The 24,579-nt window shown below is 32.1% G+C and overlaps 6 protein-coding genes across 16 annotated transcripts; 2 read left to right on the plus strand and 4 right to left on the minus strand.

Annotated features, from left to right (window-relative positions):
* Positions 1 to 34: 34 nt before the first annotated feature.
* Uev1A (Ubiquitin-conjugating enzyme variant 1A) lies at positions 35 to 1,531 on the minus strand. 2 transcript variants are annotated; one of them, XM_015936793.3, is made up of 4 exons: positions 1,463 to 1,531; positions 1,145 to 1,344; positions 685 to 810; positions 35 to 394 (listed from the first exon to the last, which is right to left on the minus strand). In XM_015936793.3, the coding sequence occupies exons 2-4, from the start codon at positions 1,313 to 1,315 to the stop codon at positions 254 to 256; spliced, it is 438 nt and encodes a 145-aa protein (XP_015792279.1). In that variant the 5' UTR covers positions 1,316 to 1,344; positions 1,463 to 1,531; the 3' UTR covers positions 35 to 253. The 2 variants fall into 2 exon arrangements, with proteins under 2 accessions (XP_015792279.1, XP_015792277.1); XM_015936791.3 differs by having other exon boundaries at positions 1,145 to 1,347.
* An 847-nt stretch (positions 1,532 to 2,378) lies between these two features.
* Positions 2,379 to 3,101, minus strand: LOC107368903 (large ribosomal subunit protein uL29). The gene is made up of 2 exons (XM_015936796.3): positions 3,028 to 3,101; positions 2,379 to 2,889 (listed from the first exon to the last, which is right to left on the minus strand). The coding sequence occupies exon 2, from the start codon at positions 2,870 to 2,872 to the stop codon at positions 2,501 to 2,503; it is 372 nt and encodes a 123-aa protein (XP_015792282.1). The 5' UTR covers positions 2,873 to 2,889; positions 3,028 to 3,101; the 3' UTR covers positions 2,379 to 2,500.
* Positions 3,102 to 4,853: 1,752 nt separating this feature from the next.
* On the plus strand, positions 4,854 to 6,410 carry LOC107368898 (serine protease 27-like). The gene has a single exon (XM_015936789.3). The coding sequence runs from the start codon at positions 5,213 to 5,215 to the stop codon at positions 6,083 to 6,085; it is 873 nt and encodes a 290-aa protein (XP_015792275.1). The 5' UTR covers positions 4,854 to 5,212; the 3' UTR covers positions 6,086 to 6,410.
* On the minus strand, positions 6,397 to 10,697 carry LOC107368893 (uncharacterized). 4 transcript variants are annotated; one of them, XM_015936781.3, is made up of 4 exons: positions 9,891 to 10,697; positions 9,586 to 9,730; positions 7,304 to 9,486; positions 6,397 to 7,228 (listed from the first exon to the last, which is right to left on the minus strand). In XM_015936781.3, the coding sequence occupies exons 2-4, from the start codon at positions 9,691 to 9,693 to the stop codon at positions 6,688 to 6,690; spliced, it is 2,832 nt and encodes a 943-aa protein (XP_015792267.2). In that variant the 5' UTR covers positions 9,694 to 9,730; positions 9,891 to 10,697; the 3' UTR covers positions 6,397 to 6,687. The 4 variants fall into 4 exon arrangements, with proteins under 4 accessions (XP_015792267.2, XP_015792266.2, XP_015792264.2 ...); XM_015936780.3 differs by having other exon boundaries at positions 9,586 to 9,786; positions 9,891 to 10,433; XM_015936778.3 differs by having other exon boundaries at positions 9,586 to 9,789; positions 9,891 to 10,361.
* A 63-nt stretch (positions 10,698 to 10,760) lies between these two features.
* Positions 10,761 to 15,244, minus strand: l(2)k09913 (transmembrane protein 53-like lethal (2) k09913). Of its 7 annotated transcripts, none has more exons than XM_089266859.1 (6): positions 15,128 to 15,244; positions 13,816 to 14,878; positions 13,301 to 13,776; positions 13,036 to 13,189; positions 12,166 to 12,564; positions 10,761 to 12,075 (listed from the first exon to the last, which is right to left on the minus strand). In XM_089266859.1, the coding sequence occupies exons 5-6, from the start codon at positions 12,298 to 12,300 to the stop codon at positions 11,206 to 11,208; spliced, it is 1,005 nt and encodes a 334-aa protein (XP_089122985.1). In that variant the 5' UTR covers positions 12,301 to 12,564; positions 13,036 to 13,189; positions 13,301 to 13,776; positions 13,816 to 14,878; positions 15,128 to 15,244; the 3' UTR covers positions 10,761 to 11,205. The 7 variants fall into 7 exon arrangements, with proteins under 7 accessions (XP_089122985.1, XP_089122983.1, XP_089122986.1 ...); XM_089266857.1 differs by having other exon boundaries at positions 12,166 to 12,568; XM_089266860.1 differs by lacking the exons at positions 13,816 to 14,878; positions 15,128 to 15,244 and having other exon boundaries at positions 12,166 to 12,568; positions 12,928 to 13,189; positions 13,301 to 13,617.
* Positions 15,245 to 15,343: 99 nt separating this feature from the next.
* Positions 15,344 to 24,274, plus strand: mbo (Nuclear pore complex protein Nup88). The gene is made up of 5 exons (XM_015936901.3): positions 15,344 to 15,659; positions 16,034 to 16,203; positions 21,225 to 21,353; positions 22,060 to 23,775; positions 23,879 to 24,274. The coding sequence occupies exons 1-5, from the start codon at positions 15,426 to 15,428 to the stop codon at positions 23,955 to 23,957; spliced, it is 2,328 nt and encodes a 775-aa protein (XP_015792387.2). The 5' UTR covers positions 15,344 to 15,425; the 3' UTR covers positions 23,958 to 24,274.
* Positions 24,275 to 24,579: the final 305 nt, after the last annotated feature.

The raw sequence follows: 24,579 nt of genomic DNA on the forward strand, positions 1-24,579 counted from the left end.
GAAGTGATTATCATTTTTTGTTGCAATGCGAGTCTTTTTCCATGATTATATAATTTGTGTATATTTATATATATTTATGGTAAGTTTTTTAATCCGTACGTGCACAGAAAGAAATATTAGTTGTTATTATAAAGAAAAATCAGTTGTTTTTGTTGATTTCATTAGAAGTTGAAATTTTTTTGGATTAGGGTGACTAACATTGTAGATGTTTATGTTACCAATTTGTGATTTTTTTTGTTTTTTGACATTATTTTTAAAAAGTAGAACTTTCTGGAGGTTGACTTAATTTCATATTTTCCTTCAGCGTCATACCCCGGCGAAGCTCTTGCAAAACAGTTTTAATGGAGTAATTTCTTTGCCACCTTGCTAACACAGGTATACTTCTGCGATCAACCTGGAATAAAGTGAAAAACAAGACATTTAGTACAAGTTCTTGGTAAGGTCAACAACCAGATTTCATCATAAGAAATGTCAACAAACAGGCAGTAATGTTTTCTTTTGTATCCTTTGTAAACAGATACTGGATTTCAAGTAAATAAATCAACTAACAAACTGTTTTAAAGTTTGTCATGAGGCCCGGTTTCATTTTTGCATATGCTTAATGGCAAGAAAACAAAACAGCGTTTTTTGATCGTGATGATGAAAAAATGATTCACATAAAGAATAAAATAAAATCCATCTTACAACTCCATTATTCTCGTTGACACCGTTCATTTTTATTTTTGAAATAAATCTAACAGTTGGAGGTTCGTCCGGATAATTTAAACCACATTCTACTTTAAGGCTGTAAATCCTATTTTCATATGGAGTCTGTAGAAAGAAGAGAAAATGAAAGTCAGTCATAAATCAAAACATTTTCGAGGGTGTTTTATCAAAGAAATGCATAAAAGCATACAGCCGAGTTTGCAAGGGAAAAGAAAAGTTGAAAGCAGCGATGTTCAGTCAGAATAATGACGACTGCATGAAAGACAATGATCATCCTCATTATGAGCATGAAAAAATGGATGATAATCAAATCATTTCCTATTCATACAAGGAATAAAGTAATCAATCTATATTTGGTGCGCTTATCTTGATAGATAGAATGTAGAAGGTAAACTCATTGGCATATCTGAGTGGTAAATCAGTGAAACAGCATATTTACCCTAGGAGGACCGATGATCATTCCAGTCCATTGAGTTAGAGTCATATCGGAATCATCTTGAAGGCCCCAGCTGATGGTTCCATCACTAACACCCTTCTGGCCTTGTTCAAGCTCCTCTAATAATCTGAAGTTCCTTGGAACAACAACGGCTCCTGACGTGTTGACTGACATGAGAATTAACTCTATGTGTATATATGGACCTGCTGAAAACAGAATAGATAAACAAATAATGAAACAAATAAAATTACATTGATCTGATTAACATCGACAAGCAAGTTGATAAATGGATGTCAAACATCATTATTAAAATATACTTACCAAATAAATAATTTGATTGACGGAGCAGTATAAAATAACGCAAATAAGTAACTTTACTTAGGACAATGAATTTTGAATTGATACTTGGTTAGAGATGGCGTGAGAACTGGTAGTCACTTCTTTCAATTATTATTGGCTTTTTTGGCGCCAAGTATAATTTTTATATTGCACTGATCAAAATAATATGAATAAAAATCTAATTACTCTGTAAATAATTTTAACCAAAAATTTAGATTGTATAAAGGAGAAGTTGGGCATTCAAAAACATTAACCAATCATTGAATTTCAATTTATTTTATCGATATCCGCTTGAAACTTTCATAAAATTTCCATTTACAAATCATGTATAAATCGTTTAAAATTAGTAAATTGTAAAAGATTGGTAAATTAGTAAGTTATTAATGCGGCAAGATAACTATTCAAATGATTCTATTACAATAACTAAATAGTTATTGTACCCGAGTGAGCAATAATGCACGAGAATTTCACAAATCTCGAATAGCTTGTAAAATTGCTTCAATCTAATATTGAAGGTTAGTTATTGAAACAACTGAATTATTTTTTGGATTCGAAGTTAAAGAATTTTCAAGTCGATAAATCACAGAAATAGGCTTCCCATTCAGAAGTTTTATACTCTAACACTTAGCATCCCACATTAAATAATTGATGAATTTAGTAGTGAGGCTAACACAAAAAAAACAATCTTTTGCACTCGTCTTTGTTTAGTGTAATTTTATGAACGAAATACTATACAATACGTTATTGCCATTGTAGTGAAAATAATAATTTCAACTAGTAATTCAGTAATCAATGACATTAGTCAGCTGTGATAATTATCAACTGATCTGTTTGTTTGTGAATGGATCACAATGATTTGGTATCAAATATTAACAAATAAGAGTAACGTGAATGTATGTTTTGTTGAATAACATGTTCATTTAATGATAATTTATAATAAAATTAGACAAACACATTATACAACTTGAGTTGATAACTTACAAATCAAATCAATCAATTTAATATTTTAATAGAAGATCCTTAGGCTTTAAGATAGTATTTAACCTTAGGAAATCGGCGTAATTTTGTCATCTCTTTCTTTGTTTTCTTTGATTTCTCTGTTGCTGTTAATTCACGTCGTTTAGCTCGGGTTAATTTAGGTCTTAAATCAGTTGGAATTCGCTTCTTCCTTCTGTAAAATTTCTTCAAATTTTCCTTCTGATTTTGTGACATAATTGTCAAAACACGAGCTATGTTCTTACGGAAAACAGATATCTTTGACAATTTGGAAGCAGTTCCACCAGTAACTTTTGCAACCCTAAGGTTGGCCAATTCTTGTTTGAATTCATTTAACTTTTTTGTTAATTCCTCTCGCTTTTTACCACGGAGATCCTTGGTCTTTACTTTAGACATTTTGATGAGTAAAAAATCTATTGATAAACAGGAAAAGAAGGCAAGTGGTCAGATATGTATATTTACGACTGTATAACTATAAATTATTTCAAAGATTACTAATAAATCTTCATTTTTACAGTTAAATTTTTATTGAATGTATAAAATTTACTTACCTAATTTTAAATTATTAATCAAATTTAATCACAAAATCCAATAAAATAGATCCAAAATGCCGAGTAATTTTCAACACAAGAAATCAACTTCCGTTGTTAACGTGGAAAACTATACTGCCATCTAGAGGCATTTTTATTATTATATTTCAATAGCGCATAAAATGAATCATAATTTATATCTTTAATTTTTAATAATTATCGCGTCTTCATTTAATTGTAAATATCAAAGTCATAATAGTCTACCAATCAATTTGAATTCGCACTTAATGATTCTTTAAGAAGAAAGGTATTTCAAACAACTGTCTTTTTATTTCAAACCATGATATTTTTTATCAACTTATTCATGCAATTATATTCTTATAGCAATGATCAATCAATTGATCAACAGTCCAAAATTAAATTCATGATAATTGGTTACATTATAACTTTTTTAACTCCTTTAGTCCATAAATTAAGCAAAAATAAAATTTACAATTTTTACAAACAAAAGTGAAATTAGCTGTTTCTGTTGAATAGAATCGCTCTTTGCTCATTAAAAGTAGCAAATTATTATTGTTTGTGAATTAAAATGGCAAATTACTTTCGCCTTCTCAAAGTTTGAACTGTTACCAGCTAATCCAACTACTTTGGTACATAATGCTAAAGATAAAATGAATGTACTCAAAGCTTCCATTACTAATCCAAATGATGATCGATTGGGTTAAATTGATGAGCTTCACATTAAACTGACCACTTCTAACCCAGTTATAATAATAGTATCATCTAAAAAGTATATGCAAAATAAAATAGAAGTAACAATCATTAAATAGTCCAGTCTACAATCTATTAACAGCTCAGTAGTTCAACTTTCAATACTCACTGTGTTGATCATGATTGACCAATCAAAGTTCATTGACCCACTACTCTTTACTTTATTATTAATCAAGAACCAAATCATCAGATTCACCTCTAAATGCCTACAATTGTTAGAGCAAAATTCAAAATTAACTGATCGTAAACACAGAAAAAGTTGCAAACTTGTAACGAAAGGAATAACAAATCTTTCATTTTTTCAGAAAAATCAAGTCTAAAAATTAAAGGCAAAAGACAATTAAATATCAAGTCGATTTGCAGTTTATGGCATTTTAGCATTAAACTCTTGAATTGAATGATAATAAAGTGAAAATTGAAATAGTGTTTCTTTTGGGAAGATTATTAATGTTGAGATTTTGAAATTAAATTTAGAGTTCAATGGCCAGTTGGTGCATCAATTGTTGTTGAAATAAAAGGGATAAAAACAGTCTCCCGGAATAAAGTGAAAACTATGTCACTTTCGAAGGATGGAAAAGGATGATTACAATTGTTGTGGTTTTCATGTAGGTAAGATGATGATGATGATGATGATCGAAAGAGTGAATAATAAATGAAAGGCAAGAAAAGAAGAGAAAATATCAAGACAAAGCCGGCCATCAACCTTGATATGCTAAATTTCGATTGAGCCCTTAAACTTGTTCCGAGTGCCGTTATTATGATGATGATGTGAAGTAGGAGTTGGCCGGTGATTGGTAGACTATATTAGGATCGCCATTTGAATAGGTTAGTGGGACAGTGATTGTAAGCAGAACAGTGAAGTTGATTGTGAGTTGATGAAAACCAAAGCCAAAATAATAAAAAGAGAGAGTTAGATGATAATGATGGAGGTAAAGTTGAAGATGAAGATGATGATAGGGAGGGAGATTTAAGGAGGGAAGAAAGGAGGAAGATTGAAAGAGAGAGTGAGAGGAGAGAGGTAAAAAAGGACTAGAAGAAGAAAGACGATGAAAATAATTGTTGACAGAAAAAGTTTAGAAAGTGAGGGCGGAGGGTTAATATTTTTTTTCTTGCTTTTCTCTTTCGCCATCATCGAATGTCCACTTTTGGCCAAAATAATTCAGATAATTAATGATGGTAATAGTGTTGAGAATGATGATGAAGGTGATGATGAAGGTGATGATATAATTCAAGGTATTTTAATGGTTAGATGGTGAACGACGAGAAATAAAAAAAGATACTTCTTTATTTACAGTTTGTTACTTGTTCTCACTATCCTTTTGGCTCTCTCTTTTTCCTGTTGACTGTTGTTTCGCTGAGTTGGTCTTTGGTTCAACCGAAATGAACAATCCGAATTTTTCCAATTGGTTCACAATTTATTCTCCCTTTCATTAGCATGTGCCTCAAGTTTATCTTCATTTTGATCTTTTATTATTATTGCTCATCAATCTGGTTCAACCGTGATTCTTGTTGTGTTTACGGTATACCTCGAAAAAACGCTGGTTGCGGTAAACAGCATATTCCTCGCAACTCACGAGTGGTCGCTGGAAATGATACGTTTGACGGTGAATTTCCGTGGACAGTTTCAGTTCGACGGAATGGTGAACACTTTTGTGGTGGCGTCATCATTGCCAAAAGATGGATCTTAACGGCAGCTCATTGTGTCTACAATAAATCTCCTGCTTCTTTCATGGCTCGCATCGGTGAGTTTCATTTGAATCGACAAGATCACAACTCGAGAGATTATGCCATTGAAAAGATTGTCATTCACAACGATTATGCTGGTATCGTCGATTCCGAGACGGGATCAAAAGCTGATATTGCTCTTCTTCGAACTCGCCAAGAGATTCGTTTCTCTGAATATGCTTGGCCAGTATGTGTTCCTTCCTCTGAGATCTCTTATGCTGGACAAGAGGCCATTGTGGTTGGTTGGGGAAAACGAAGTGAAAAAAGTGAAGCTTACAGTGATATTTTACAGAAGGCTAAACTTTCAGTTGTGGACAACAAAAAGTGTCAAAGTTGGTATCGTTCATCGGGTTATCTTTTTCCCATTCACGATCATCTAATTTGTGCGGGTTATCAAAAAGGAGGACGAGATGCTTGTCACGGTGATTCTGGTGGACCTTTGTTGTATAAATTGGCTGATCATTGGGCTGTTATTGGTGTCGTTTCCACTGGTGTTGGTTGTGCTCGTCCATTGCTTCCAGGTCTTTACTCGAGAGTCTCTTCTTATGTTGACTGGATTGGAAGATATCTTGCAGAACGATGATCATCTTTCTGGTTCACCAAATGATCAAAGTTGATTTTTTGTTTTCTTTGTTTGGTTAAACTTTTTTCACTTCTTTTCAATCCACTCTTTTCATTAACATTTAACATTGTCTTCTAACATAAACTTTTGATGTAATCCATTGGGTTTTGATTTGAACCTTAATTCGATTCTAGTCAACCAATTGTTAATTGTTAACTCTTTTGTTTTTATTTCCCTCTCTCTTTGCCTTTTTACAGAAAAAAGTAGAGTGATATTAAGGAAAAAATATATTGTTAAACGCTATTTTTTAAAAGATGAAACTGAATTAAAGCTTTTACGTTAATAATTTGAATTTTATCTATTTTAGTTCTTGTTTAAATACAAAAGTAAACAATTTAAAGAAACAAATAACAAATATTTAAAGTGATGAAAAACAATATAATGAAGATGGGTTTTATACGAATGCGAGGAAAAGATTCAAGTTATTCTAACAGTTGGTTTGATACTTTAAGATCATTTTGCCCATAAGTTGTTTCAAAGGCAATCGAACATCAACTTTTCCCTTTTCACAAAGTGATCGATTAACTTCCATGGAGGATTCATTCCATAAGGCATAAACACTTTTATCCAGGTCTAAGGGAAGGTTCTTTATATGGCTTCGGTATATGGTACAGAGGTCCATAAAGTTCCCGTAAAATGTGTTTTGATCGCATATCGAGGGGAACATCCTTCTCGAAGAACCATTTGAAAGCATCGACATTAAGTTCCTTCATCTGCTGAGCAAACTTTGTCAATGTTTTCCCGATTCTTTCTGCATCAGCGCTGGTCGCTGTCAAGAAGTCATACATGTGATTTATATGCCGAAATGCTATTGGAATAAGCTTTTCTTTGGGAAGCCCTGGTTTAATTACTTTTTTACAATGATATTTATGAGGCTCTTTGTAATAATTCTCACAATGGAACTCAAAACAATCGAGCAAACAATTAGTTATATATTCAGTGTTAATTGGTCCATATTCTACTTGTGACTCATAACCCCGAACCAGTGCACAAATAGTTTCGTCGATTGTAAGGAAATGACATAAGAAGTAAAATAAATTATCATAATCATCTCGACTGATAATCCTCAGCATGAATGCAAGTTGTCCTTTGAGGTAATAGTCACTACAAATGAAAAAAAAGAAAATAATTGACGAGTGAGTAAAAAAGTGTAGCTAAAATTTAGATAAATTTACTTACTTAAAAATTCGAGGACGATTGGCATAACGAACCCAGACATTGTCTTTACAAAAGGCAGCAAGCAATAAAACTTCAACAGCTTTCATCTTAGATACGTCAATAAATTTACTCAGCCTACTTTGAAGCCACGGTTGAAGAAGAGCTAACAAACAGGGTTCTTCATCGTGAAAATTTGAACGAGCTCGTATCCACTCAAATTCTGAATCCGTTAACTTGCGACAAACTTTTTTGGTCATTACGTATTCAATAATACTGAGTATACCGTCCTTCCTACTTCCATCATAACAAAAGTAATCAATAAATTGCAGCAAATTATAAACAATATTGAAAGGTTCCTTCTTGACCAAATCCCACGGAGTGTCATAAGCATCAGACAAGCTTTGAATTAATTTAAATATTGAAAGTTTTGCTTCAACAGAATATAATGGGTCACAGCATCCATCCCAAGCAAAACATAACATAAGCCTTTCCAATGTGAATACTCTGGGTAGTACCGGGTTTTTAGCATGAGAATAATATGTATGAATTTCTTTGATGACGATCATTAAACCTTGAACAGTGACATTTGATGGAGGCGTCGAGAGTCGACTATTCAGTAAAGTTTCTAGACAAGTATTGTCAAATCTTGTGTCAACAACAGAAGCACAAACAGGAGACAATTCCATACAGAATAACTTGCATAAAAAAGGTAACATGGTGTGTCGATGTTCCAAAGCATCAGCAATTATTCGTTCGAGAAAATTATAGGGAGAAATGTATGCACTTAATAAAATGTCATCCCGAACTTGATCATACATGATGGACCCAGACGAGTAATGATTTATCAGCAAATCGAGTTTACTTTTGTGTGGCTTGCCATAAGTAAAAAGTCCAAATAAATCTACTCGAGCTTTGAAGAATGCTGTAATACGTTTTCTAGATTTTAGAGATCTAAGAACTCTTTTGAGAATCAGAATAAGGTCATCCATATATTCAACTCTTTCAGATCTCGCTATAGCATTACCCAAGGCATGCATTACGTACGGATCTAGGTAAGTTTCAGATGAAACTACTTCCAAAATATCGATACATTTTGGTACTCCAGTGTTGAGAACTGCAATTGTGAGAAAACGACACTCCTCACGATCTGGAGCAAAGAAACGCTTGAGTGAAAAAAACCCCCAGAAAGAAAGTTCAATTGCATCAGCTTTATCTTTCATTAAGTCCCAGGTAGATTTTATGGCATCAAATACGTCAAATTTCAGCTGGTCTAACGGCCAAGCTTCAATTTCTGCAGCTATGACATTTAGTAACTCATAAATTCCAGAGATTGAGGCAATCATTTCAAGAATAGCAGCACTTTTTGGGTCTTTGAAACAGTCAATAAGAAGGTCCGCGTTAGAATATTGCTGATCAGGAAACAAATTCTTTTCTAGATCCGAAATAAGAGAACTTATTGATGAAACTGGTTGAAATCCTATTGTAATTTTAGGTAGTTTTTTATCAGATTGACAGTTATTTGGATCAACTGGCTTATCCAAGCCCCATTCACGTGCAGCCACTTTAGCAGTGTTTACTAAAAAGGCTTCAAGGTAAACATTGAGTATCGAAAGATATATATTTAAATTTTCTCTCAAGTCAAATGTTTTTGTTGAAGATTGTTCTCTTAATAGATTTGCTTCCTCAAGAAACCTCAGCAACGCATCATCATCTTCATATTTAGTTAGAGATGCTTCGATAAACCATATAACTTTCAAGACGGTAAGATGAATATCACAAGAAAGCTCCTCCAGCTTGGTCAAGATGGTTTTGACTTGATCTAAGTCCGAAAAAAGAGCAAGAAATTTGGATCCATATTTATACCATCCTTGATCACTCATGAGATCAATGAAAAAGGGTAATCCGAATGTGGTTTGAGAGAAAATGTCTAGAACTGATTCATAATAATATTTTGTTGGTTCCGTAAGAAGTGCATTTTCTCGCAGTACATTCAAGAAAATATTTTCCAAGAATCGTGATTGAAATGATAATTTATCACATGGATCAGGAATTTCTGAGCATACTTTTCTCACGAGATGTCCGACATTTGACAACAGGATTTCGTAAAGATCTGGTTTCAACTTTCGCAAGTTTGGCAGATCTAATTGGCCTTTATAATGAGAAAACTTTTCTTCCAATGTTAGTCCATTGGGGTGATTTGTATCCTAAAATAGATAGAATCAAAATAAGAAAAATTTATCAATATAATGTTTACAATATGACTATACTCGGAATAAGAGCCAAGTGATTTGTATTTAGCTTACCTCATCTTGACTGTTTAATTTATAGATGAGTGCGTCAATGATACCCCTACACCAGACTTCATAAAGGCCACATTCAAATTGTGGATCAAGGCATTCCACTTGACTCATTACTAGACTGCAAATTCGATCAAAATTAGTTACTCATCTGTAAAAAATAGTAATCAAATAATAAAATGGTGATTCAGTAGAGGAAATTTGGACCTGCTGAAAACAGAATAGATAAACAAATAAAATTACATTGATATGATTAACAACTAAAAGCAAGTTGATAAATGAATGTCAAATCATTATTAAAATATACTTACCAAGTAATAATTTGATTGACGGAGCAGTATAAAATAACGCAAATAAGTAACTTTACTTAGGAGAATGAATTTCGAATTGATACTTGGTTAGAGATGGCGTTGGAACTGGCGGTCACTTCTTTTTCAATTATTATTGGCTTTTTTGGCGCCAAGTATAATTTTTATGTTGCACTGATCAAAATTACACGAATAAAAATCTACTTTGAGTTTAATTTAACCAAAAATTTAGATTGAATAAAGGAGAAGTTGAGCATTCAAAGACATTAACCAGTCATTGAATTCCAATTTATTTCATTAATATCCGCTTGAAACTTCCAGAGACTTTCCATTTACAAATCATTTATAACTCGGTCAAAATTAGTAAATTGTAAAAGATTGGTAAATTAATAAGTCATTAATACGGCAAAATAACTATTCAAATGATTCTATGCTAATACACTTGAGTAGCCGGTTAAAGCAATTTTTGTGTTCCATTTAAAGGAAAGAGGAGAGTCAAAGAGTTACTGTTTGATTTAAAGCAATTTTCACAGTCGCCATCTATGATTTTTACAAATTGACATTTGTTTTTATAATTTTATAAAATCCTTTCATTACCTAAAATTTAGGTCCGAAACAAAGAGGAGCATTGGTTACTCTTTGGTCCTAATCTTAAGAGCTGCTAGTTTCTGAAATTCATTATCATTAGATGGAGGCTTACTAAAAAATTGCTTTAACCGGGTATTCTAGTGTACTTGAATTGTGAGAGATTGCATTTTCGTCTTGATACATCATAATCAACTTGATCATTAACGACTTGATTATGGTTCTCTATTGTAAAAAAATATACAAACAAAAAAGTAAAATGGAAATTCGGGTGAAGTGACAAACAAATCATGAAAAAATTATTTACTTTTAAGTTAGTGTAAGATTTCTTCTGTGCTCCTTTTGAGTTCAAGTTACATGAATGATAAATAGAACTTATGATAAACTTAATATTGAACAAAAATTGAATTTTTTTCTATTAGCATGTTGATTGATTGTTTATAAATGAGGCAATGTCAGGTCTTGTTTGATTGGAATATTTTTTAGAAGATGATACCCATCCATTTGAATCCGATGAATTTGGCAACATCTAAACAACAGTTTACATGAGATCACGTAAAAACCATTGAAGGTTCAAACAATCGGCTTGTAATAAAGTAAGATGAAAAATTAACGAATACGGATAGAGAGATACAAATTGATCAGCAGCAGGAAAAGAGGTAAAACATAGGCTTTGGTTGGATATTGAATCGAAAACTTGATTGAGTAAGATTAGAGCTTCGATAGTAATTCGTTATTTATTGGAGATAAATGATAATTTAGTGATAAAGTCATCAATCTGTTTTCCGTATAGATCAGGATATTTTCGATAGTGTGTTACATGGCGAGAGTGATTGAAATCTTTGACCGTAACATTGATGCCTAGATTTTTCCATTCTTCAGCTAAATCCATATTAACCTTGGTATCTGAGATAGCATCTTGCTTTGAAAATAAAAGCAATGCGGGACATCTTAAAAAATTGTTGTGAAACATTTTCGAAGAGGCAACGTAATGTTTGGTGGCAACTGGACTCGCTAACCACATGTAGAATCTCATTACAATCTGAATTGCATCGGCTAGAAAGGTTTCACCACCAACAGAACGAGATACTCCAATGGGAGCACCACTTACATCTACAGCACTATCGAAAACCATTCCTCTAATTGTATCAATTAATTTGTGATAGGCACTGTTGGCTTCACTCTTCTCTAAGGCTTTATTTAAAATTATAAGGATTTCACCAAATTCGTAGGCACCAACCGAGAATCCATGGATTACGATATCAGAATATTTATTTCCTTCAGTTACCAGATAATCAACCAGATTTTGGGCAGTTTTTTGAGTGCCTACAGTAGGCAATAGAAAATCTATCGGGTTTGTATACACTGTGAGAACATCAAAACCATAATTCTTAATGTAAATTTCACGATATTTCTCTAAATTTTTCTCAGCAGCTCGGATCCAGGCAATAAGCACCAGTAATCGACTTGCCGGTTTAACCTCTACATCTGATCCTCCATTGGTGTTGTGATTGATTTTATTATCTTGATTTACACTATTGGCATATTTAATCGAAAGGTTTTTGTTAACAAAATGAACACCATGTTTATTGGCTTTGCCATGCTAAGATAAAGAGAGAAGGTTAACATGAAAAATCAATTAGATGTTGGGTAATTCTGGTAATATGATAAGACTAATTTAAAAAATACATACCTTCAATCTAATACTAATATATGATGAAGTAGACAGGTAGTTATGTAAGCATGGTTTGATTCCAATTTGGAACATAGATCGTCCAGCCCCAGAGAAACATCTCAAATGACTGATGGAAAAGCTAGCGAAACTCATGATGTTATTGTTAATATTTCCTAAATTTAACTTTGGTTGAGAAGAATAGATTATTCACTAGTTGAGTTGATGATTTAATTAGATGATTAGAGATGATGGTATTGCGAATGGATTAAAAATCGAATGTATGAAACAAAGGCATCCAGTAAAAAAACAGGAAAGATAGAGTAAGAGATCAATACTGCACAGACAAAATAAAATCAATTCCAGTAATCCTGCTCTTTGCCAAATAAAATGAAGTATTCAATTGAATGATTTATTTGTCTACCTGTCAATGAATGAAACAAAAAAGAATTTAAGGAAAAGAAATATTTGATAAAATTAAAATATTAATTAACAGGTTACTAAGGGCGGGATGGAGATAAAGTGAATAAAGAGGTAGAAAGAGAAAAGAGGAGAGAAATATTACATGCACACAAAGACTGGAAAAGGCTGAAAATAGTTTCAATGTCCTGATGATAGGAACTGAAGGGAAAAGAGTAGATTCATTTGATACATTTCATATGAACCGGTTTGCTAAGAGTTTTAAGAAAACCATTAAATCCTGGTTAACACACATTACAAAGAGATTTAGAGTTGATACATTGAAAGGGTTTATCTGACATTACAAAACATGACAATAATCACCATTGATACATTGTAATAGAGCGATAAAAATTGACAACATTGTTAATTCCAGTGGTTCAATAGAAAGCTGATGTAAAGAGATTTAAAATAAAAATAAAACCAACGCACCATTCAACTGTTGATACCAAGAGCCATATCTAATAACTCTTCAGCCATACGCCAAGATTTGGTCCTAACGTCACCAGGCACATTGATTATCTTTAAATAAAGCTCAGGTAAGCATGGAATAAGGACTAATTAGATGAACATCTCTCATGAATATCTGTAATGTAAGAAAAAAGCTCAAGTAAATACAAAGAAATGAAGTGTCTTTGTTTATAAAGAGATGTTGGGAAAGAGAGAGTCACAGTTTATTAAGTGTGAGTGTACTTACAGCTGTTTAGGTATAGTAACATTGAATCATATTTGAGTAAAGTGTGAACATTTAAGTTGACTAAAAATTATGATGATCAAACATAGGAATGAGATAAAGTCAAAAATGATCACCAACGATGTTGAAACCAATGGAATAATGCCAGTCACATGATCGGATAGTGGAGCCTTGCAGGCTCTTTTCACGTGTTGCCAACATGATCGTTATTCAAGAATTACATTAGCTGCATGTTAACCATAACCGTTGATCTTCACCAGCCAGTCACTCTTTGTGATACCCTAAAATTAACCAATTATATTTTCCAATCAAAGGTAAACCTCTAAGTTAATTGTAAAAATGAGATTCATTCTTACGTTTACCTTAAAAATGTTTTAGAGAGGTTACTGTGTTTTTTTCCTTCTTCTCATCTCTTGTATTGACTGTGTGAACTTTTTGATTGATAATAAGGTGCAAGATTAAGAAGATTTTCTGTTTACCTTTGCCCAAAGAGTAAAGGAAGTTCCTTTACTCTTTGCCTTTGCCTAAATCATTGTTGTCAGTTTTAATTAGTGGCGTTACATTCATTATTAAAAGGATTCACTGATGGAATCAAATGAATGAACATAATGTAAATTGAATAGACAACATTACTATTTACGTTAAACACAATCATTTTCGTTTTACTTGTTTTTTCTTCTTCTTTTCATTCTGCGTTTTCAGTTAATTAGTTGATCGCTAATTGAACCATTAAGAGTCAACAAAATTACAATTTGATTATAATTAGATTTTTCAACATCTTTAGGTTATCTTTGGCAAATGAATACCAGAAAAAGATGGAGAAAAGAGGACAATTTATTGAGAAATGGAACAAGAAAAAAAGAGTCTCTGAGACAATTGAAGTTGACTTTTTTTAGAACTAGAAACTAATTATATTGGAAAAAAAGGGTAACATCATTAATGGAAGAAATCAAGTGAATATTACAAGTCATGTTCACAATTGACTAAATCAGTTACCCTTTAAAGTCGAGAAATAGATTATGTTATTGAAGAATTGATCAGAATGCTGAGATTACCATTGTAACAATACAAATCAATCTAATTCCACTTGGAAAGGTAGCTTTTGTTGCTATATCTTCAAGCTGAGATTATGGCTGAAGAGTGGAGACAGCACATGGATATGGAAATATTACGCTAATATGAGATGTTTCACAATTTCCATAAACGTCCCCAGAGTCAGAATCATTACCAGATTATGAGTGAATCGTTGATAAAACATTTAAGCCTGATTATCTCAAATAATTTGAGATCCAAGTCGTTAAAGGAGATATACATTAGCAGCTGAGTGCGTGTTCACCATTAAAAGCATGCATAAATGGATGTGATTCATGTAGATATCACACAACTCCACCGATTTTAAATTATCACATTAAGAAGGCCAAAATTTGATCCATCAACAATTGTAATAATGTCTTTTAAACCAATTCAAAAGTAATATCCAAATTTGACGAGCACAATTAGAAGAGAAAGAATCATCAGCAACAAAAAACAAACATTTAACTCTTTAGGTTTACCAGGAAAAAAGAAGCACCAGTAAAAAGCCTGAAAATAAACATTAATCGTTAAGAATACAGTTAACTATAGAAGTTTTAAGAAGGAAAAGATGAGAAAAAGGTTTTTGACAATCAACAAAAATCACAATATCATCACCATTATGATTTTTACATTTTTACCCTTTCCTTTTGAGCCATTCAATATTTCACTCTCAATTAATTTAGGCAAAGAATTTAACTTTCTTTTTCTAACTTTTCCTTCACTTAGCACCACTTCAACAATTCAGGTTTTACTTACTTTTACATGAATAAAAGATGAATTATAAATGAAATGAGCAGAAAATCTAAAGATGTAAAATTTATTAAACAAAAAATAAATTTCGTCTTGAACATTTTTCCCTTTGAATAAATCCCGTTTGTTTATTCTTACATCGGTAAACATAGATGGCACTAGTGTATACATGTTGTGTAACCGATCAATCATATGTTTTTATACTTAATTTCAAACCTTGCTTTTATTGAATTGCTTCAAGTTTTCTATTTAATTACGTGATTTCAATTAATTTGGTTCTTATTTATTTGATCTTAACGCTATCATGGTTCGTTTAGGGCTTGGAAGTGACCTTTATAACGGTGAAATGTGGGAAAACCTTTTACTTACGGATCCTCGACTCGAGAAGCTTTCTGGTAATTTGAAAAGCTTCTTTGATGGTAAAAGAGGTGCTGCCAATTTAATCACTTTTGATGACAATTTACTTTGCATCTGGGACAATCAAGAACAACAAATCTACTGCCTTGTTATGAAAGATTTTAAGCTAGTTAATGTCCAAGTAAGTTGTCTTTTGAAAGCTTAATTTACATAAATTCAACATCTAAACGTCTAAACATATTTTCGGCGAATCAATTGTCTTCCTTTAAAGACTCTTATATTAACCGCCAATCTAATCATTTTCAGTCTTTGGGTCTTAATTATTTGAGATCATATTTCTATCATTACTTTCTGGTTTTCAATATCAGTAAATTACATCTTCAAAAGCATAATTGGCGCCTTTTCACATCCATTTGAAATATTCAATCATATTTTCAAGGTTTAATTTTCTGTTATTTAACCGATGAAATGAGGCGACCTTTGACATTTTCTGATTCAATTTTATTCTTTATCTGTTCGTTTATTTAACATATCTTTTTATCTCTTAATGCACAGAACTTGATGCCAACAAACGCACCTTTATTTGATGTGGACGCTTTGGTTATGTCGCCTGATGGCAGACATCTTGCTCTTCAAGGACCAAGAGGTATCAATATAATGGAATTACCTAGAAAATTTGGTTCTCAAAATTCATATGAAAGTGGAAAAAGCTCAATCCTTTGCAGGTAAATATCAGAATCAACTTGAAAATTACTGAATGATCATCCTAAAGCTGAAGTCTTTTTCCGATCTTCATTCAATATTAAACCTACAGTTAACTAGCCAAACTTATGTCGCTATTTTATCGTTAAAATGAATTGAATGTCTTTTAAAGGACTGATCACAATCAAATTAGATGGTATCAAAGCCAAAAGAAGGTCAAGATTAAAAGGAAAATGAAGATGAAATCCAAATAGATACAATAGAATGATCACTTAAATAGTCTTTATGGTCTTTCTGGTCATCTCACTTAAATAAAAAGGAGAAAACGATAAACTTTTTATTTAGCTTTTGTATCTGCATTCATCTTATTTACTCGAAAGATCTGTCGATCCGAATCGAAATTAGCTTAAATGAACTAATTTAGTTGAAATGATTTTGTGTTGATTGCCGTTGTTAAACCATTCAATCAGCCCTTTGAACTCCTCTTTTTTTATCTTGACCAGATTAAGAATAATGGTTTCCATTGGTACACAATTGGCCATTCATGCTCTTATCTTAAACAAAACTTATTCCCTCTGAACTTGCCAAACCTTATGAACTTTTCTCAATCTTCACAATCAATTGCATTTGTTATACCGTTAAATTGTAATTGCCATTTAAATGGTATCTAAATAGTCTAAACACTTACATCCAATCAACTTAATCAAACAATTGTTCCAAGCTTATAAATTTTACAGAATTAACTGATAGAAACAATAATATAACAATAACAGTAATAATGATAAAATTAGTTGTAACAAGAAAAATTAGAGTAAAAGCTTTTTCCTTGATTAAAAATTTAGCCATAGATTTACAAATAACTTCAATGGTCAAACTCCTGTTCATCATTATTTAAATAGTCTTCCCCTCTCCAATTAAATCAGCTTTATCATGCCAATGATTTTACTTGAAATATCTTCTCATTTATCAATTGTTTCATCAAAAAAAGAACAGGATAAATTAAAGTTATCATGCGATTACCAAAGCTAAATGTCCATACAAAAGCAATGAAATTTTGTCACTTTCAACACTTGTAAAGCAAAGACAAGTTAATACAATAATGTTACAGTTAACCCTTTAAATTTCATCTTTTACCATTTCTCATTATTACAGTTTGAATGATGAATGGTTTGAATCGTTTATTAACTTGATTATATCTAAATATTAATCACCACCGGCGTCGTTTCTTACCATTGATCAATGATCAACTCTCCAAAGTTTCTAACTCTTCAATTTTAAAATTGTAAACTAAAAATGATCAAAATCAGATTCTCTCTTTGCTATTATCGCTTTGATTTCTTCCCCTTTTGTACATTTTACCCTTTCGATTTCCATCATCTTTCTTCCTTTACTCCTTTACACTATTATTTATGCAGATTCATGTTGATAGAGACCATATATTTTCATTAGCATCACCCATTTTCGCTATCAAACTTTTCCTAAACCCAATTCAATTAGAGTTCAACTTTTTTCTTCCTATTTTCTGCCTTTTCCTTTTTTACCCTTTCTCTTCTTCTCACAAGTCAAATAATTTCACCAATACTTCAATATTATTAAACAACACTAACACCATACAAACACAACAATAATATCTAACATCACTTACACTTTCAATCTCGTTTACCATGATTTAATTCAAAAGAAACGATAAGAACCATTTCTCTATTTCATCTCATTAGTATTTCCTACTTTTTTTTCGTGTAAACATTTTGTTTGATGAAAAAAAAGTGGCTCCAGAATTGAACAAATCTCATCTTAGATCATCATTATACTCTCTTAAGTTATCACTAGCATCTTTATTATTATTATCACCATTATTATTATACATTTCATCTGACAATCTTGTTGAAATTGTTTTATCATTTCAATTTATTTGCCCTCAGAATAATCCCTTTTTCCCTTAATTGAGATAAAGTCAACCAAAATCTTGTTAGTATCAAGATAATGATGATAATGATTATCATCAAACAAAACCACATCCAAACAACAATACACACCAAAACAGGAATCACCTCAATCAACAGTCTGATTATGATGATCATCTCTCCTAGATTTGATAAGCTTTAACCTAATGGCTACGTGACTTACCTTGTAATTACTGGTCATCTGATCCAGTTTATATTTTATTAATTATCAGTCAAGACTAGATGATTATGAGATTTGTTTTGAAGCTTGTTTAAGCAACCAACAGCCATATGATTTCCGTGATCAAATCAATTTACTGTTCAAAGGCTTTTATCATCATATGCATACTCTCAGTCTATTTAATGGTAAACCTTTGGATAATTGGAAATTTGTTTTTTGTTCAGAAACAGTGAAACTGATAGAAAGTTGAACCATCGCTATTACTGAATTGCAATATGTTTTATGTGTAGATATATTTATTTGCTTGATGTATCATTACTGATGTAAACAGTGAAAATGATTATGATGCACGTAAAAACAATCATTCAGATGATTATTACAACCAATATATCGAATTATATGCTGTTTAATGTTCAGCTTATGTAGTTTTTTTTCAGCTTTTCTCATCCAATGGTTTATGATGATAAAGCCACTTCTTGATCTCTCTCACACACACACATGCACTAATGGCCAATGACTAGCCATTTGCGGCTCTCGTCTCTATTAACTTGTTTCAACTTCGAACCCATTAAATGCTCTTGATTCTTGTTCATCTCTGAGTACCAACCCTTTTTATCTAATCATTTACTCTAATTTCATATTGCTCTTGATTACTTATGATCACTTTTTGGATGTGATCTGTAGTCTTATCCTGCACCTTCATTTTCATGTTAGTCACAAATACCAAAATATTTTTGATTGTTACTTAAATGATGATGATGATGATGATGATGAAAATTTCCAGTTTTTCTTATTTATATTTATTTCTTTTTTCCTTCCAATTTCTTGATATCGCATTGCTTCATGTGAGTTCATCTGTTTCTAGCAATCTAAAAGATTATTGTTACACTGTATGAATTTATGGTCAGAAAGCTTTGATGGTGATTATGATGATGATGATTATGATTGTAATCATGATATGGAAAAAATATATATATATAAAGATAAGGTGTCGAGAGAAGAAAAAAAAGTTCAATTAGATGATGTTGTATGATTGGGTCTGTATTGACTGTGGATTTGAACGATTTTCATGATGCTGATGATGATGATAATGAAAATGTTGAGAGTAATGGAAGAGAAAAGATGAATATTCTTGAGGTATCTTTTCATCTTCAGTTTTGTTACACTTTCAAGGGAAACTTTATTTGTAAGATTTGATAAAAAGAAGATTGAATGAATTTTCGGATGAAATGGAAAAGATAAAGATGTTTATGATGATAATGATTATCATTTGAAGATGAGTTAAATGAAGCACGTTCTGTCATCATTATCTTTCTATGAAACAACATTGAAGCAAACTAATGTTCCGTGAATAATTAAACAATCCAAACAACAATATGGACTGAACCAGAGTCTGAAAAGTTGCAGGACTTTACAGATGGCTCATCAATTGTGTTTACAATGGCTTTTCAATTTGAATATTGATGTTGACTGTTGATAAAAGAGGCAAAAATGAATTTAAATTAAGTCGACTCTGAAAGTTCATTGTTGATATTAATAGCTTATATGCATCTTATTAACTGATCATTATTAAAGTAACTAATGAATTAATTTTAGGCCAACAGTAAAAACAGTGTAACCCAAAAAAAAATCCTAAAACGAGTAAGAAAACAAATGATGATTAGAAATTTGCAATGAAGTAAGAGTGATGATTATTATGATTAGATATGATGATGATGAACTGAGAGTAAAAAAAGATGCGAATGAGAAGGAAAAAGAGAAAAGGGAAAGTTATCGTAATTATTCTGATGAATGGTTATGATGAGAACTGATGATGGCTCAGTTACTCCTTATAATCCTGTGTTTTTTTTTCATCTTTGCATCTTGGGTTACATTTGATTTGGATGGTTAGATGAAACTAATTTACTCAATTTGCTTTACTTAATGTAACTATTTTTATTAAGGAGCAAGACAAATAGACAGAAGACAAAAGAGAGGAAAGTATCGAAAGGATAACAGAATATGGAAGAAGATGAAGAAGAAAAAAAGTCAAAATTTTAATAAACTCTTATCTTTTCTTGCCAATACACTCTTTCCTTCATCAATCTCACCATGTATCCTCAACAATTATCCCAATCATCCTTCATTCCTCCTCTCACTTTCCCTCTTCATCATCCTCATCAAGGATAAAACAAACTAAGAAAAAGCAAAAAGCTTGTTTCACTAATTTCTTCCCTCATCTTCTCTCCTCTTTATCCTCATCCTTTTTCTTTCTTCCCTCCCTTTCTTTTCAACAAAAACCTCTTCACAGCCTTTATCAACAATGAATGATTCTAATTATCCAAATCAAATATTATGTATTTAAACTAATCACCAATCAAGTCCAACATTTTTCTTGTTCAAGTTTTCAAAAATTTTACCAATTCTCATGAGAAAGGGAAACTTGCAAGGAAAAAGCAAAAAGAATTTCTCTTTTCGAATCTTCTTCGTTCGTATTTCCTTTAGCATTTTTCATTATCGTTATGCTTTTCATTCTCTATTCAATGTCTAAATTGATGTGCCTCTTCTGTACTTCCGTTTTTCCATCTTTTCTCTATTCTTTCTTCTTCTCATTTACAATTTACTTGTCTTGATATAATTTTGATTAACATTTTTTTCGCCAACTATTTTTCACAGTAAAAACAAAGAGCCTCATTGATACAGACAATACTCAATCAATGTCAATGCAATTAGTTAATTTTGTAACCTCACACAAAATTCAATTGAAGCAATACCCATAATAGATTTCAATTAATTTCATTGTTACCCTCAATTGTCTAATAGTTTTCCTCTTTTCTCAATCGTAATTGTTTTACAATAACAATTTATGAACGACTTTCTTCTTCTTACAAACATGTTCACTAGTTTTTACGCTAATTTGTCTCTCATTTGTCTCTTACAGGACCATTGGCCTTGCTGAAAGATTTTTTGTCTGTAATCAGCAAATTGCAATTTTGGAGACTCGTTGGCATCCAGGATCACCCTCAGGATCATCTCATATTGCAATCCTTACCAATGATGATTGTATTCGGTAAGATCTTGTTTCAATTGCAGTTTAAAATAAATTTTTCACACAAAACTGATGATCATTTTTGCCTAATTTAGCTTCAGCCATTCATTTTGATCAAAACAATTGCTATTCTCATTATTATTAGTAACAATTATGGTCATCATTACTTAATCAAGTCAACAAAATACTCATTATAGCCAGCAAACCATGAGCAAAATCAGTAAAATAGAGTTAAGAATCATTTAGGCTTAACTAATTCGTTTCATCTGGATGATGATCAATGAAAATCATATGTTATGAGCTAAAAAAATCGTCTTCTCGACTTGATTGGATGAATATAATCATGTAATCAGTCAAGATGAAAACTCTCAGAAAGATGCAGATTTTTTGACAATATTGAGCAAGATTAGTAATATCAAGAAATTACGATTATATTTAAGAAAATTGAAAATATAAAAAGCACGAATAGCTCAAGGATGGTTACAACTTTGACTTGATATCATTCCAATTATTGGCTGTTTGCAAATGTTTTATGTTGGTTAAATGGTATTATTTAGGATTATGATTATAGCTTAGCAGCGCTATCAATTTCACCTCTTACTTTGCCATTACTTGGTGTGAAAACATAAACAGGCAACAGACCACAACATGGCCAATAAATTGTTACACATTTTACTTACCGTTATCTTCAACTTTTCATCCTCTTTTTTTGTCTATCTTTCTTCAGCATTTATGATATTTCAAGCCCACATATATGTTTCCAAGAAATTAAATTAAGCGATCCATCTAATTCAGAGGTGAAATATTCTTCATACAAGTTTGCCTCATCTCTTGGTCAAATTGCTGTTAGCTTTGATTTTGGTCTACCAATTGATAAAAGGCTCACCAAACAAGACAACAGTAATGAAACTTTTGCCTCTTCAGCAAGTGCAGCTACATCTCAAGCAAATACAGCAACAAACACAACTCTGATTGAAGAAGATTCCTGTATATGGCCAATTTACGTTCTTAAAGGAAATGGTGATGTTTTGCTTGTCTATAATGATCTTCACAATACTTACTTATCCAAACGGATTTTGGGTCCATTGACAATGAGACCACCGGCAGAAGATAATTACGGTGTCGATGCTTCCAGTATCATTTGTCTTGATTGTGCACCAACACTATTGGCTATTGCCACCTCATCAGGAATGATTTACCATTGCTTAGCATTGGATAATCCAGAGGTGATTGATGATAATGGAGAAACTGGTCAAGGTCTTGAAATTCGTTCAAGTACATTTATTGGACAAAATGATGATTTGCTTCTCAATCTTGCAGATGAAACTGTTTCATCTCTTGTTTCAAAATCCCGTTACCCCAATGCCTCCAATATCAACCCAGGCTTATCCCGTTTATTCACCAATCCTCCAACACTGTTTGTCGTTGAAAGTTTAGAGCTAGTTTTAACACTTACTTCAGTCAATGATCAAGATGACTCTTCGCCTTTACGCCTAATCCGTCCTGCAGCCAATCCTCAAATATACTTTTGCTCTCATGAAGCCGGTGTTCACATCATCAACATACCTTTTCTTAATCGACTCAAATCATGTGAATTCTCTTCTCTCGATGATATTGAACAAAGCATCATTGAACATCTCATTTGCACCAAACCCATTGCAGCACCAAGCTCATTCGTTCCAATGTGCATTCCCTTAGGTGTTGCTCTAGTAGCACGTCGTGGCTTCTACTCTGTTGCTGTGCTACTCTCAACCGGTGAAATACTCACTCAAAGGTTGTCATCAGTTCACTATAAATATGTTGGATTCACCGATGAACCTGAATCTAAATCAAATCTGGACGACTCAATTAGCTTTAATGTGCACATCAATCAAATCTTGAAAAGATCAATGAATGCTCCTCACATCAAGTCCGAGTCCAACAAGGAACCAAGTAAATCAGATTGTCTCCAAATGTTGCTCAATACAACCGATATTTTAAGAAAAGAATATATCGCTCGAATGGAAAAGGCGACCGAAGTTTTGGTCAAACGAGCGTCAACTTTAATTGCCAATAAAAAGCTACAATTGGAAGAGATTGAAAAACTTTCAAGTGAAAAAGATTCCATAATTTCAGATATTAATGCAACCAGCATCAAGTTTGACGAAACATTGGAAAGGCAAGAGAAACTTTCTCAGCGAGTTGAAAGAATTTTGGAATCCATGCAATCCCATCAAAACCATTTATCGGAAGCCGAACGAACCTGTCAAAAGGAATTGGATGAAATAAGTCAATCAATCGATCGCTATTATAACCGTTTGGATCAAGTTAGGTTAAAGTTTAAATATCAAAATGAATTAAAAGAAAGCGAAGCCACCAAAGGTAAAGGAGAAGATGAACGAAAAATGAAGTCTTCAATTATTTTTCATCAAGTAGTTGCAGTTAAAAAAATTTTAACCTCACAGTGAGTATTTTAAATTAACTTTTCAACAGTCGAACCTTTCATTAATCAACATTTTTTGTTCCAAAATTCATTATTTCGTTTTTTTGTCTTTTCACCCCAACAGAAGCGAAGCTATTCAACAACTTGTAAGCCAAGTAAATGGATTGAAACAACACTTTTCCCAGATCAAATTGTTAACATGATTATGTGTTCATCTGAATAGATGATATTTCCTAATAAAAAGATGATTTTTCATTTTTTTTACAAATTGTAGGTTCGCTCAAAGCCAAGCAAGTAAACTGTGAAACAGCAAAAAAAGTATTTTTTACTCAACAAACAAAAGTTGAAATTTTTGAAAAATTGTTGTTTCCCGTGAAAATGAGAAAAGGCGAAAAAAATTTTACCCAATCTTGATCTCACTCCTTTATTCCCTTCTTCAACCCTTTAACTTCATTATTATTAATACAAATTTACACATGTAATATGCTGTAACATTTCTTATAAAACAATCGATTTGAAAGATCTTCTTTTCTCTCTCCCAGGAATTGGCAAGATAATAACAATGATAGTAACAATCATACAATGATAATCATAATTACAGGAATGTTGAGACTGGAAAGGCAAAGTTTACTTCGAAATTGGCTATTAAATGAAAGACTCGAGTCTAAGTGCAGCGAAAAAAAGTTGTAGCGCAAAAGTAGAGAGGAAAAGGTGGAAAAGATGTGAACAAAGAAAAGAAATGAGTCAATAATTTGACAAGTATTCCAATGAAAATGAGAAGCATGAATTGATTGAGAATGAATTTCTTTTCTTTATTTCATGAAA

The sequence above is a fragment of the Tetranychus urticae genome, chromosome 2 (genome assembly GCF_039701765.1).
Source record: "Tetranychus urticae isolate SD_2017Ah chromosome 2, NJAU_TeUrti_SD_1.0, whole genome shotgun sequence".
Classification (NCBI taxonomy): domain Eukaryota; kingdom Metazoa; phylum Arthropoda; class Arachnida; order Trombidiformes; family Tetranychidae; genus Tetranychus; species Tetranychus urticae.